Genomic DNA, 12600 nt, shown 5'->3' with positions numbered 1-12600 from the left:
TGCTTATGTCTTTCCCAATTGAATAAACTCTGTTTTACAATTTCTTTATTCCCATTCCTAAAAAAAGTGACCAAAAGAATTATCTCTGTTCACTCTTTACTTTCCCATTTCCTATTCTATTATTAGTCCACTCCAGTGAAGTATCTAACCCTTGTTTCTCAGTAGGGTTATACCTTCTACTCCATTTAAATTGTTCTTGTGAAGGTGACCCAGAGCCTGACAGCTATAGCTAATATCCAACTCTGTCTCCATCCTACTCAACCATTTGGAGGCATTTATTGCAGCCTTCTGCCATAAATACTTCCTTCTCTTGGTTTCTGTGACACACCTACTCCGCTCGTCTCTCTCCTCTAGTCTTTGTTTCTCCTTTTCCTACCCAACATAAATGATGGAGTGCCCCAAAACTTACACTTGGGCCTCTTTTTATTTCCTATTTGTAGCCTCTTCCCAGGCAGTCATATATAAATGACTCCATGTCTGTATTTTCATCTGTGACATCTCTGTTAAGCTCCAGAATTGGATATCCAGTGCCTACTCTGTCTCTGCTTAGATGTCTCAAAATTAACATGTCCAAAAGAGAGTCTTGATTCCTGATTAGCCACAACCAGAGAAAGACAAGCATAAAACATTTTCCTTCTTCATCTCAGTAAATTCTGTTCCTTCTAACCTGCCCCATTGCTGAGAACTAGAATCAGCCTTGATTCCCCTCTTTTTCTCAACCCCTACTTCCAACCCATTGATGGGTCAGATTGCACTACATCTTTCTGTTCTTTGCACTTTTGTTCATCTTCCTAAATCCCAGTTGTCATTTGTTTGCCTGGATCACTGTGGTAGCCTCTTAACCAGTCTCCTGCTTCTCCTTTTTCACCCCAACTACCTATTTTCCTCATAGAAACATAGTCAAAACTCCACATTTACCAAATGAATGCTACATAAATGAGAGAGGATTCACTGTATGAATACCTAAAGATGGCTTGTCATGGTGATAAAGACATTGTGTTTAGGGTAAGGCAATCCCAGTTTGTATCATGGCTCTGCCATTTACTAGGTAATGACAATAACTAAGTCAGTTAACCTCTGAAATCTCTGTTAATTCGTTTCTAAAATAGAGATCATAATAGCACCCACATCATAGGAGTGTTGAGCCGGCACATAGTGAACACTTTAGTATTATTTCTGAAAACAGTTTTTATTTCGAATGTAATTTCTGAACAGTTTAGTGGATTTCATTTCTCTTAAAAGAAAACCAAAGAAGTACAGAGTGCCTATAAACTCCTTGTAATAAAATGTTATCTACTAGAGTAGTACAAAAGTTATCAGTCTCCACAGTTTCTAGTTATTGCCCCATTTCTAACAAACATATTTTCGGCTTTTAAAAAGTAGTCATTTAGGGACCGGGCGTGGTGGCTCACGCCTGTAATCCCAGCACTTTGGGAGGCCGAGGCGGGTGGATCACAAGGTCAGGAGATCGAGACCATCCTGGCTAACACGGTGAAACCCTGTCTCTACTAGAAAAATACAAAAAATAAGCCGGGCGCGGTGGTGGGTGCCTGTAGTCCCAGCTACTCGGGAGGCTGAGGCAGGAGAATGGCGTGAACCCGGGAGGCAGAGCTTACAGTGAGCTGAGATCCGGCCACTGCACTCCAGCCTGGGCGACAGAGCAAGACTACGTCTCAAAAAAAAAAAAAAAAAATAGTCATTTATTGTAGTTCAAAGAATATTTAAGTTGTCATTTCCTATTATGTCGTTTTCTTTTACTTGAAAGGTTGGCCTGCTTCACTCATGAAACTTTTAAGAAACTAACAAAGATGTGCATGTTTGAATTTTTTTTTTCTAACTGTTGCACCATTTTATTGTACCTACATTGTTGCCTTTTTTTTTTTACCTTACTCCAAATCTTAATCAACTTATTATTATTATTAAAGTTTCTCCTCAGCAACTTTTTTTTTCCTTTTTTTTCTTTTTCTCTTTAAAACCAACTGCACGTATCAGTGGCTTTATTGCTATCATCCTTGAACCTGAAATTATAGTTAAGCTTGCATTCTTTTAGTGTTCTGAGAAATAACTGTCGTTTTTTAGATAATGTCCTCAGAATATTTCACTGAAAAGAAAAGGTAGAATTACTTTATTTCTTACCATCACATGTTGCTTTTTTTAAAGTAAGCTTTCCTTCCTCACTTTCCTTACAGTACTACTAATCCTTCCTGTATTCTTCTGTCACAGAACCATTCACTTGAAGGGATCTCCATATTATTCTTAGGGAACAGGTCTTGGCACACATCATTATTTTGGTTAAAGGAGAAACGAAGACTAGAGACACTTAGGGAAACCTTCAAGATGCGCAGATCCCTCTCACTCCCCTTCATCCTTATCTCGTTCCTGGGCTGACGAAATGTATAGATTGAAAAAGCTTTCCCAATGACTGTTTTCAAAATATAGTCCATGAAAGATTTATTTAGGTCATTTTATCTCATACAAGAGTAAATCAGTACTCTGCAAATTTGTCATCTTTATTAGGATTTAGTGTGGTTGTGCCATTAGATAATTCAGCCTTATGAAAAATGCATTTTTCCCCTCTTCCTAGGTGGAGAAAGTCTTAGTCTTAAGAGAAAGAACTTTTTTAAAAGGATTACTTGAAAGCAATATTATTTGTGATCTACTAGCGTTGCTTAATTTTTTCAACTTGTAAAATGTCACCTTTGTTGAAGACAACAGTTGCTATCTTTATACAAAGTGAAATTAGCATAACATTTTAAAATGCTTTTTGGAAAAAAATTTTTGAAATGAAGATATGTTTTATATGCATTGAATATTCTTTAAAATGCTTGAGAGAAGTGTTTCAGATTTCAGATATTTTGAATTTTGTAATATTTGCATTATACTTACCTATTCAGCAGCCTAATTTGAAATGTGAAATGCTCCAATGAGCATTTCCTTTGAGCATGATATCAGTGCTCAAAAAGTTTCAGATTTTGACCTAGGCTTGTTGGTGTGCATCTGTAGTCCCAGGTACTCAGGAGGCTGATGCAAGATTGCTTGAGCCCAGGAGTTTGAGGCTGTAGTGCATGATGATCGTGCCTGTAAACAGCCACTGCATTCCAGCCTGGGCAACATAATAAGACTCCATTTGTTAAACAGACAAACAAAAAAGTTTCAGATTTTGTAGCATTTTGGATTGTAGATATCCAAAATGAGAGGTAACTCAACGTATACTAACTAGCTTGCTGAAATTTTTTTTAATTAAATTTTTTGCCTCTTATATTTCAGGTTGAACAGTTAACAAATCATCTGAAAGAAAAAACAGACAAATGCAGTGAGCTTTTGCTCTCTAAAGAGCAGCTTCAAAGGGATATACAGGAAAGGAATGAAGAAATAGAGAAACTGGAGTTCAGAGTGAGAGAACTGGAGCAGGCACTACTTGTGAGTGCAGATACTTTTCAAAAGGTGTGGCATTTTATTTGGGCTAACTTTATTAAGTGTTTTAATGAAGAATGCTCTTAAATTATCAACTTCTTGTAGGTATTATTACATAATATGTTTATGTCTCTGTTGATATCATAACCATTTCAGTTTGTTCTTATTTCCAAATGTTGCTTGCATGTCTTCGTCCTGAGAAGGGAAGAGTTTTTTGTTGTTGTTGTTTTGTTTTTTTGAGACATAGTTTCACCCTTGTTGCCCAGTCTGGAGTGCAATGGTGCAACCTCAGCTCACCAATACCTCCGCCTCCGGGGTTCAAGCGATTGCTCTGCCTCAGCCTCCCAAGTTGCTGGGATTACAGGCATGAGCCACCACACCCAGCTGATTTTGTATTTTTAGTAGAGATGGGGTTTCTCCATTTTGGTCAGGCTGGCCTCAAACTCCCAACCTCAGGTGATCCACCTGCCTCAGCTTCCCAAGTGCCAGGATTACAGGCGTGAGCCACTGTACCTGACCAACTTTTTAATTATTCACTAATTAGAAGTACACTTTCTACTTCTAATTGGAGAAACAGGATTGCTGCTTCTCAAAAAAAAAAAAGAAAAGAAAAAAGAAAAGAAAAAAGAAAACTGGATAATCAGGATTTAATTTATGAAATTTTGAGAAAATTTTTACATATTTAAAGGTAGAGGACCGAAAACAGTTTGGAGCTATAGAAGCTAAACCAGAATTGTCCCTAGAAGTACAACTGCAGGCTGAGCGAGATGCCATAGACAGAAAGGAAAAAGAGGTAAGGAGTTTATTTTTAAATGACACAGTGTGGTTTGAATTATTTTAAATCAGTTACCTTGAAAATATTATTTGAACTGAATGGAGTTTATGATCTAAAACCACAGTCGAGGCTGTTTGTCAGCTCAGTGCCAAAATTGACCTTGAACAAGGCAGTAAACATGTGAGTAAGCTGATGGGAAAGAAGAGTGCTCCAGATGGAATAGCCAGTGTAAAGGCCTCGAAGCAGGATGAAGTTCGGAGGAACAGGAAGAAGGCCAACTTAGCAGGCGTGTAGAGGGTGGAGAGACACAGTAGTGTTAGGACAAAAGGCAATAACCATTTTCTCATAACCATAGAATAGATACTGAATTATTGCTGCTTTGCTGTGTGTGTTTTTTTTTATTATTATTGTATTGCCCCGGGAGATTATAGTGCTATTTTACAATATACAGAATATGTTCTTAAAAGAGTTATAGTAAATTGCTTTAATAGTAAAACAATTATATAAAGTTCTCCTTTGTTTCTCTGCCCCTTCTTCCAAAAAACTAAAACTTTACTTTCAGAACAGTGGTAACTTCAGCTTCCTAATGTATAACTTATTTAAGCCATTGTCTACAAATAATTTTTTAAAAACATATCCTACTCTACATTGTCTAGCTATATCTTATCATTTAAAAAGGTTTAAAATTTTTTAAATTACATTTTTGTCTCTAATATTCTCAGGACACTTACTATATTTTAACAAATAGTTATGAACTTAAGCTGCTTTGAAAAATACAAGAATGATTTCGATATCAGCTAAAACTGTAGCTCAGAAAACTTGTAGATTAGAGGAGAAAAAAGGCATCTATGTAAGTGACTATAGTTGAAATCATTTCCATAAGAAGGATTATTTTCTCACTATCACATAATACTGAGTAATGTTTATCTGAGAGGCTCTTATTTATTTTAATTTTTGTTTTTTTGTGGGAGGTGGGGAGCACTTTTGTTTATATGTAACTATTTCTGTGTTTCAAAGAGTTAACATTTAAAGATTTCCCTTAAACCGAGTAAAGTAATTATATGTTACCTAAAAAGACAGACCTTCTAAACTGTACCCAAAGCAATGATAGTTGACTGTGGATAGTTGATTAACCTTACTGATTTTATGTTTTTATTATCTTTTGAATATAATATAGCACTGCTATCTTGAATTAAGTATCTAATAACGGTCTACCTTTTACTTAGAATCATAGTTGTTCAAAACTATGAGAAACTTTAGAGGGCATCTGTCAACTGACTAATGTTTTTTACAGATAAGGAGAGAAGCAGTCAATGAGTAAGAGGTTAAACTGACAGCTGACCCTAATAACAGTAACAAGTACTTTATCAAAACCCATTCACCTGCCGGTAACTGGAGACTGAGAGACAGAAATATAAGAGTTAAAATGTCTTTTATTGAAAATAACCTCTTAAGCATTTTTTCCCTAGAAACTAGGCAAATGCTTTTAGATATCTGATGGAGTATAAAAATAAGATGTCCCTATGTATCATGGTATTTGAGATACTTTACTCTCAGAGCCTAAATTTGTATAAAACATTTTTTAAGTTTATTAGAAATTTAGAAATGCAGGATGAATAAAAAGAGAAGAAAACTGCAAAAGAAAGGAGTTTTAGAATTATAGGAGGAGGTAGTAAATGGGGAAAGGATTAGGATTTTAGAAAAAGATACACTCAATAGGTTTTAGCTCTCTGTAGAGCTAACGAGATCTAGCTTACAGTTCCCAATAATAAATAATAATAGTTAATTTTGTTGGCCTCTGTAATTAGACAGTACTAAGTATTTTAAATACCCTTTTACCATTAATACTTACTCTATTCCCCAGGACAGGCTCTGTTATCTCCATTTTACAGATGTGTAAACTGAGCCTTAAGAGAGGTTAAATAACTTGATCATGGTCACACCTTAAGTGGTTGAAAAGGAGTTCCTCTCAGATTTCTGTGAGTCTGAAGCCCTTGTGATACTATACTGCCAAAGCATTGAGGCCTGTTTTGTCTTGTTGGTGAGAAGTATTAGACTGCCATTCAACATTTAGTGAGCTCTTAATGTACGTGTAGCACCAGTATCCAGTTGTAAAACCAGCACTGGACATCAAGGAATCTACTGTGTAATTAAGGAGACATATGTACATTTGAAAGAGATAAAAATACTTTTTAAAAAAGAAAACAGGCCAGGCGCGGTGGCTCATGTCTGTAATCCCTGCACTTTGCGAGGCTGGGGCGGGCGGATCACGAGGTCAGGAGATCGAGACTATCCTGGCTAACACAGTGAAAGCCCATCTCTACTAAAAATACAAACAAACAAACAAAGCCAGGCGTGGTGGCGGGTGCCTATAGTCCCAGCTACTTGGGAGGCCAAAGCAGGAGAATGGTGTGAACCCGGGAGGTGGAGCTTGCATTGAGCCAAGATCCTGTCACTGCACTCCAGCCTGGGTGACAGAGCGAGACTCCATCTCAAAAAAAAAAAAAAAAAAAGAGAACAAAAATAGATGCAAATTAATCCAAACATTAATTTCAATTATTAGATAAACAAGATTAAAACAAATATTTACCAGCCTCTGTTTTTAAATCTTAATGTTCTTCTGGTTGTGGGTGGTTATAGGCTCAATAATAAGAGAGCCTTCTGGTGCTAAACTAGAGGCTGACTGAATAAGAGGAAAGAATGTCCCATAGTGTCATTTGGGGGACTTGAAGTCTCTGATATGATGCCTGAACTTCAGCTACTTAGAATAGGAAAGTTAGTGCTTTAGACCAGTGCATTTCAAACTTCAATGCACATGCGAATCACCCAGAGATCTTGTTATAACACAAGTCTTATACAAAAATTAACTCCAGACGGATTAAAGACTAAGACCTAAAACCATAAAAACCCTAGGAGAAAACCTAGACAATACTATTCGAGACATAGGCATGGGCAAAGACTTCATGACTTAAAAACCAAAAGCAATGACAACAAAAGCCAAAATTGACAAATGGGATCTAATTAAATGAAAGAGCTTCTGCACAGCAAAAGAAACTATCATCAGAATGAACAGGCAACCTACCGAATGGGAGAGAATTTTTGCAATCTATCCATCTGACAAACGGCTAATATCCAGAATCTACAAAGAACTTAAACAAATTTACAAGAAAAAAACAACCCCATCAAAAAGTGGACAAAGGATATGAACAGATACTTCTCAAAAGAAGACGTTTGTGTGACCAAAAAACATATGAAGAAAAGCTCATCATCACTGGTCATTAGAGAAATGCAATTCAAAACCACAATGAGATACCATCTCATGCCAGTTAGAATGGCGATCATTAAAGAGGAAACAACAGATGCTGGAGAGGATGTGGAGAAATAGGAACACCTTTACACTGTTGGTGGGAGTGTAAATTAGTTCAACCATTGTAGAAGACAGTGTGGCGATTCCTCAAGGATCTAGAACCAGAAATACCTTTTGACCCAGCAATCCCATTACTGGGTATATACCCAAAGGATTATAAATCATTCTACTATAAAGACACATGCACACATATGTTTATTGCAGCACTGTTCACAATAGCAAAGACTTGGAACCAACTCAAATGCCCATCAAATGATAGACTGGATAAAGAAAGTGTGGCACATATACACCATGGAATACTATGCAGCCATAAAAAAGGATGGGTTCATGTCCTTTGCAGGGACATGGATGAAGCTGGAAACCATCATTCTCAGCAAACTAACATGGGAACAGAAAACCAAACACCACATGTTCTCACTCATAAGTGGGAGCTGAACAATGAGAATACATGGACAGAGAGAGGGGAACATCGGACACTGGGGCCTTTCAGGTGGTGAGGGGCTAAGTGGGGGTGGGTAGCATTAGGAGAAATACCTAATGTAGATGACAGATTGATGGGGGCAGCAAACCACGATGGCACGTGTATACCTATGTAATAAACCTGTGCATCCTGCACATGTATCCCAGAACTTAAAGTATAATTTTTTTAAAAAGATTAAAAAGGAATATATAATAGAGTTGATTTCCTGTCTGATTACTGTAAAACAATAAAATGAGTCAAAAGTTAAAAAAATAAAATAAAACACAAGTCTGGGGTGTGACATGGCATTTTGCACACCCAACATGCTCCCACATGATGCCAACTCTACTGCTCTTGAGACCACACTTTGAATAGGAAGGCTTCATGTCACAAAGTTAACAGTTTGGTCATAAACTGTTGTATAAAAAAAGGAAATTTCATATGAGGTAGGGCAGCAATTTGAACTTAAATAACTATTTATGTGTTGATTTTAAAATAATACCTTGTCATCAGAGTAGTTACAGAAATGTAGGAATAGTTGTAAGTACTATGTTAGATCACTTTGAAGAAGATATAATCATTACAGTTTTCAACAACCTGATAATTATGTTGACTCATTAAATGTATTTCAGTGTCTACTGAGTTTAATAACCAGTGTTACAGAAAAATTTTTAAGTGTAAGTCTTAGATATTAGTTATTAGAAGCAGGATAAGTGATAGTTTAGAGTGGAAGATTCAGAGATAAACTCCCAGGTTCAAAAGCTGGCTTCTCCACATACTCACCACGTGGCCTCAAAGCAAATTACTCCTCTCTGTGACGTCCATCCTCATCTCTAAAATGGGGATACTCAGAACAGATCTCATAAGGTTGTTACAGGGTTTTAAGAAATAATACATATAAAGCACTTTGTACAGTGCTTAGCAGTAAACTCTTTACAAGTGATGGCTATTACTACTATTATTGATACTGTTTAGGAAATGCTGAGCTAACTGGTTTTTAAGGATTTGTCATTGTTCAGATATGGTTCTCAGTATGTGATTTGTTAGTGTGTAATCAGCAATGCCCTCTTTCAGTTTCTAAGGCAGTAAATGATTTATAGGCTGCTTTCTGAGCCACTTGTCACTAAGTGCTGCTGAGGACAGGCTCTGTTGCCTCAGATAACAGAGATGCTCCTGCATCTTAGTTTGCTTTTTGATCAGCAGTTTTGATCATGAGGTAAATACACATTTGGAAATCATTCATTCACTTTGTATTAAGTAGCAACAAACCAGTGAGCTAAATGAATGTTACTGTCCTCAATCAAAACCAATTTTTAAACATAAAAATAACTGAAGGGGGCCAGCCCCTCCACACCTGTGGGTATTTCTCATCAGGTGGGATGAGAGACTGAGAAAAGAAATAAGACACAGAGACAAAGTATAGAGAAACAACAATGGGCCCAGGGGACCAGCGCTCAGCATACAGAGGACCCACGCCGGCACTGGTCTCTGAGTTCCCTTAGTATTTATTGATCACTATCTCTACTATCTCGATGAAGGGGATGTGGCAGGACTATAGGATAATGGTGGGGAGAGGGTCAGCAGGAAAACGTGTGAGCGAAGGTCTCTGTGTCATAAATAAGTTTAAGGAAAGGTGCTGCGCCTTGATGTGCATGTAGGCCAGATTTATGTTTGACTTTACACAAGCGTCTCAGTGCAGTAAAGAGCAGTATTACCGCCAGCATGTCTCACGTCCAGCCATAAGACAGTTTTCTCCTATCTCAGTAAATAGAATGTATGATCGGATTTTATTCCATTCCCAGAGACAAGCAGGAGACAGATGCCTTCCTCTTATCTCAACTGCAAAGAGGCCTTCCTCTTTCACTAATCCTCTTCAGCACAGACCCTTCATGGGTGTCGGGCTGGGGAACCATCAGGTCTTTCCCTTCCCACGAGGCCATATCTCAGGCTGTCTCAGTGGGGAGAAACCTTGGACAATACCCAGGCTTTCTTGGGCAGAGGTCCCTGCAGCTTTCCGCAGTGCATTGTGTCCCTGGGTACTCGAGACTGGAGAATGGCAATGAGTTTTACCAAGCATACTGCCTGCAAACACATTTTTAACAAAGCACATCCTGCACAGCCCTAAATCCATTAAACCTTGAGTCAACACAGCACATGCTTCTGCGAGCACAGGGTTGGGACTAGGGTTACAGATTAACAACATCTCAAGGCAGAAGAATTTTTCTTAGTACAGAACAAAATGGAGTTTCTTATGCCGTCTTCTTTCTACATAGACACAGTAACAGTCTGATCTCTCTCTCTTTCCCCCACAAATAACTAATTCTTAATAATCATCATTCATTGCAGTCTCTAACCATCAAAAAGCAGTTGCTTTACCATTATTGATAATCCATCCTCAAAATGATTAAATAAATTTCTGTTGTCCTACCTATAGGAGCTATCTAATTTTCTCCTGAATTGTGTAATTCATTTTCTCTAAGGTTTTTGTAAATCAGACCTAAGGATCTCTTGGTCTTAGTTTCTATCTTGGCTTCCTTCTGCTTAACAAGCCACATGGCAGCCAGGCCTTTTAGTGAGTTAATTAGATATTTTTGGACTAAATTCAGTTAGTCTTATACGGTGGCTAACAAAACAATTCTACAGGTTTTCTAGGGCTTTTGATAGCAAATAAATGTAACATAAACTAAGATTTAATATGTGGATTCTTTCCCTTCCTCCTATGACTCCTTTGTGCTTCAGGAGAAGATACTTAGGTAGGAAATGGCTCCTTTTATCCTTTCTCAGAAGGTTTCCTCTCTGCTTTGCAAAGGATAGTTTAAGGGTGGCCAGTTTGAGCATGTCTAGGAACCACACAGGTAACACAGGTTATACCTGGCTTAGAAAAACCACATTCTTTTATTCTTATGATTCATGTTTTAAGCATGCATACTTTGTAAAGCAAATATAACACTCTTCATTTTATCTTGATAAATAAACATTTGTATAAATATCTTTTCTCTTTTGATAATTTTGATATTAAAGATTACAAACTTAGAAGAGCAATTAGAACAGTTTAGAGAAGAACTGGAAAATAAGAATGAAGAAGTTCAACAATTACATATGCAATTAGAAATACAGAAAAAGGAATCTACTACCCGCCTACAAGAACTTGAACAAGAAAACAAATTATTTAAGGTAATTAGTTTAGAAAAACTTTTATCTATAAATAAGTCATAGTTTCAGTCCTATATTGCTTTATTATTATTATTATTATTTTTTTTTTTTTTTTGAGACTGAGTCTCACTCTGTCACCCAGGCTGGAGTGTAATGGTGTGATCTCGGCTTACTGCAAGCTCTGCCTCCCAGGTTCAAGCAATTCTCCTGCCTCAGCCTCCCGAGTAACTGGGACTACAGGCGTGTGCCACCATGCCTGGCTAATTTTTGTATTTTCAGTAGAGATGAGGTTTCTCCGTGTTAGCCAGAACGCTCTCCATCTCCTGACCTCATGATCTGCCTGCGTTGGCCTCCCAAAGTGCTGGGATTATAGGCGTGAGCCACCACACCTGGACCCTATATTGCTTTATTAAGCATTCGGTAAATCCAGCTGTTAAATAATACTCAACAGAGGGACATTAACAGGCAGACACATTTGCATAGAACTTATTTTCAGCCCAATCTGAACATCTGAATTCATCATAAATGAAAATTTTGGGATCATTTATCAAAATACTTTAAGAATATTGATTTACAATAACCATATGGTGTCTCTGATTGTATTCATTTGTACATTATAGGCTCTGTTTTCTTTTGTAATTATGTTCTGAAAATGCTATGTAATGATTATTCCAACTGTGATAATTTTTTTTGTTCCTAGGATGACATGGAGAAACTGGGACTTGCCATAAAGGAATCTGATGCTGTGTCTACTCAAGACCAACATGTACTATTTGGGAAATTTGCCCAAATAATACAGGAAAAAGAGGTAGAAATTGACCAATTAAATGAACAAATTATGAAACTCCAGCAGCAACTTAAAATTACGACAGATAACAAGGTATACTCATTTAAAATTGATTATGAAATTAATATGAGCCAGAGTTTTAAAGGGCTAAATGGTTATAATGTTGCTCCCCATTGAATTTAAAAAACAAACCAATTTTATTTTATTCTATTTCATTTATTTTGAGATGGAGTCTCACTCTGTCGCCCAGGCTGAAGTCCTGTGGCACAACCTCGACTCACTACAACCTCCGCCTCCTAGGTTCAAGCAATTCTCCTGCCTCAGCCTCCCGAGTAGCTGGGATTACAGGCACCCACCACCCGACCTGGCTAATTTTTGTATTTTTAATAGAGATGGGGTTTCACCATGTTGACCAGGCTGGTCTCTAACTCCTGATGTCAGGTGATCCACCTACCTCAGCCTCCCAAAGTGCTGAGATTACAGGCATGAGCCACCTGGCCCACTTCTCTTTTAATTCATTAATTTTAATTTATTAAGATACATTGGTGGCCAGGCACAGTGGCTCAAACCTGTAATCTTTATACTTTAGGAAGCCTAGGTGGGCGGATTGCTTGGGCCCAGGAGTTCAAGACCAGCCTGGGCAA

General features: G+C 37.6%; 1 protein-coding gene across 9 annotated transcripts in view; it reads left to right on the top strand.

The window, feature by feature from the left end:
• The window catches only part of AKAP9 (A-kinase anchoring protein 9), a 177085-nt gene that overhangs the window by 131880 nt on the left and 32605 nt on the right, over positions 1-12600 (top strand). For 7 of the 9 annotated variants that reach the window (XM_023226720.2, XM_023226721.2, XM_023226723.2 and 4 more), the window contains 4 exons: positions 3268-3444; positions 4103-4207; positions 11038-11190; positions 11870-12049. In XM_023226720.2, coding sequence (XP_023082488.2) covers positions 3268-3444; positions 4103-4207; positions 11038-11190; positions 11870-12049 — 615 coding nt within the window. The remainder of the gene's footprint in view (positions 1-3267; positions 3445-4102; positions 4208-11037; positions 11191-11869; positions 12050-12600) is intronic. The other 2 variants (XM_023226722.3, XM_023226724.2) reach the window with 2 other exon arrangements.

Source organism: Piliocolobus tephrosceles, chromosome 8, assembly GCF_002776525.5.
Source record: "Piliocolobus tephrosceles isolate RC106 chromosome 8, ASM277652v3, whole genome shotgun sequence".
In the NCBI taxonomy this organism is placed as follows: domain Eukaryota; kingdom Metazoa; phylum Chordata; class Mammalia; order Primates; family Cercopithecidae; genus Piliocolobus; species Piliocolobus tephrosceles.
This window is presented reverse-complemented; position numbering and strand designations above follow the sequence as displayed.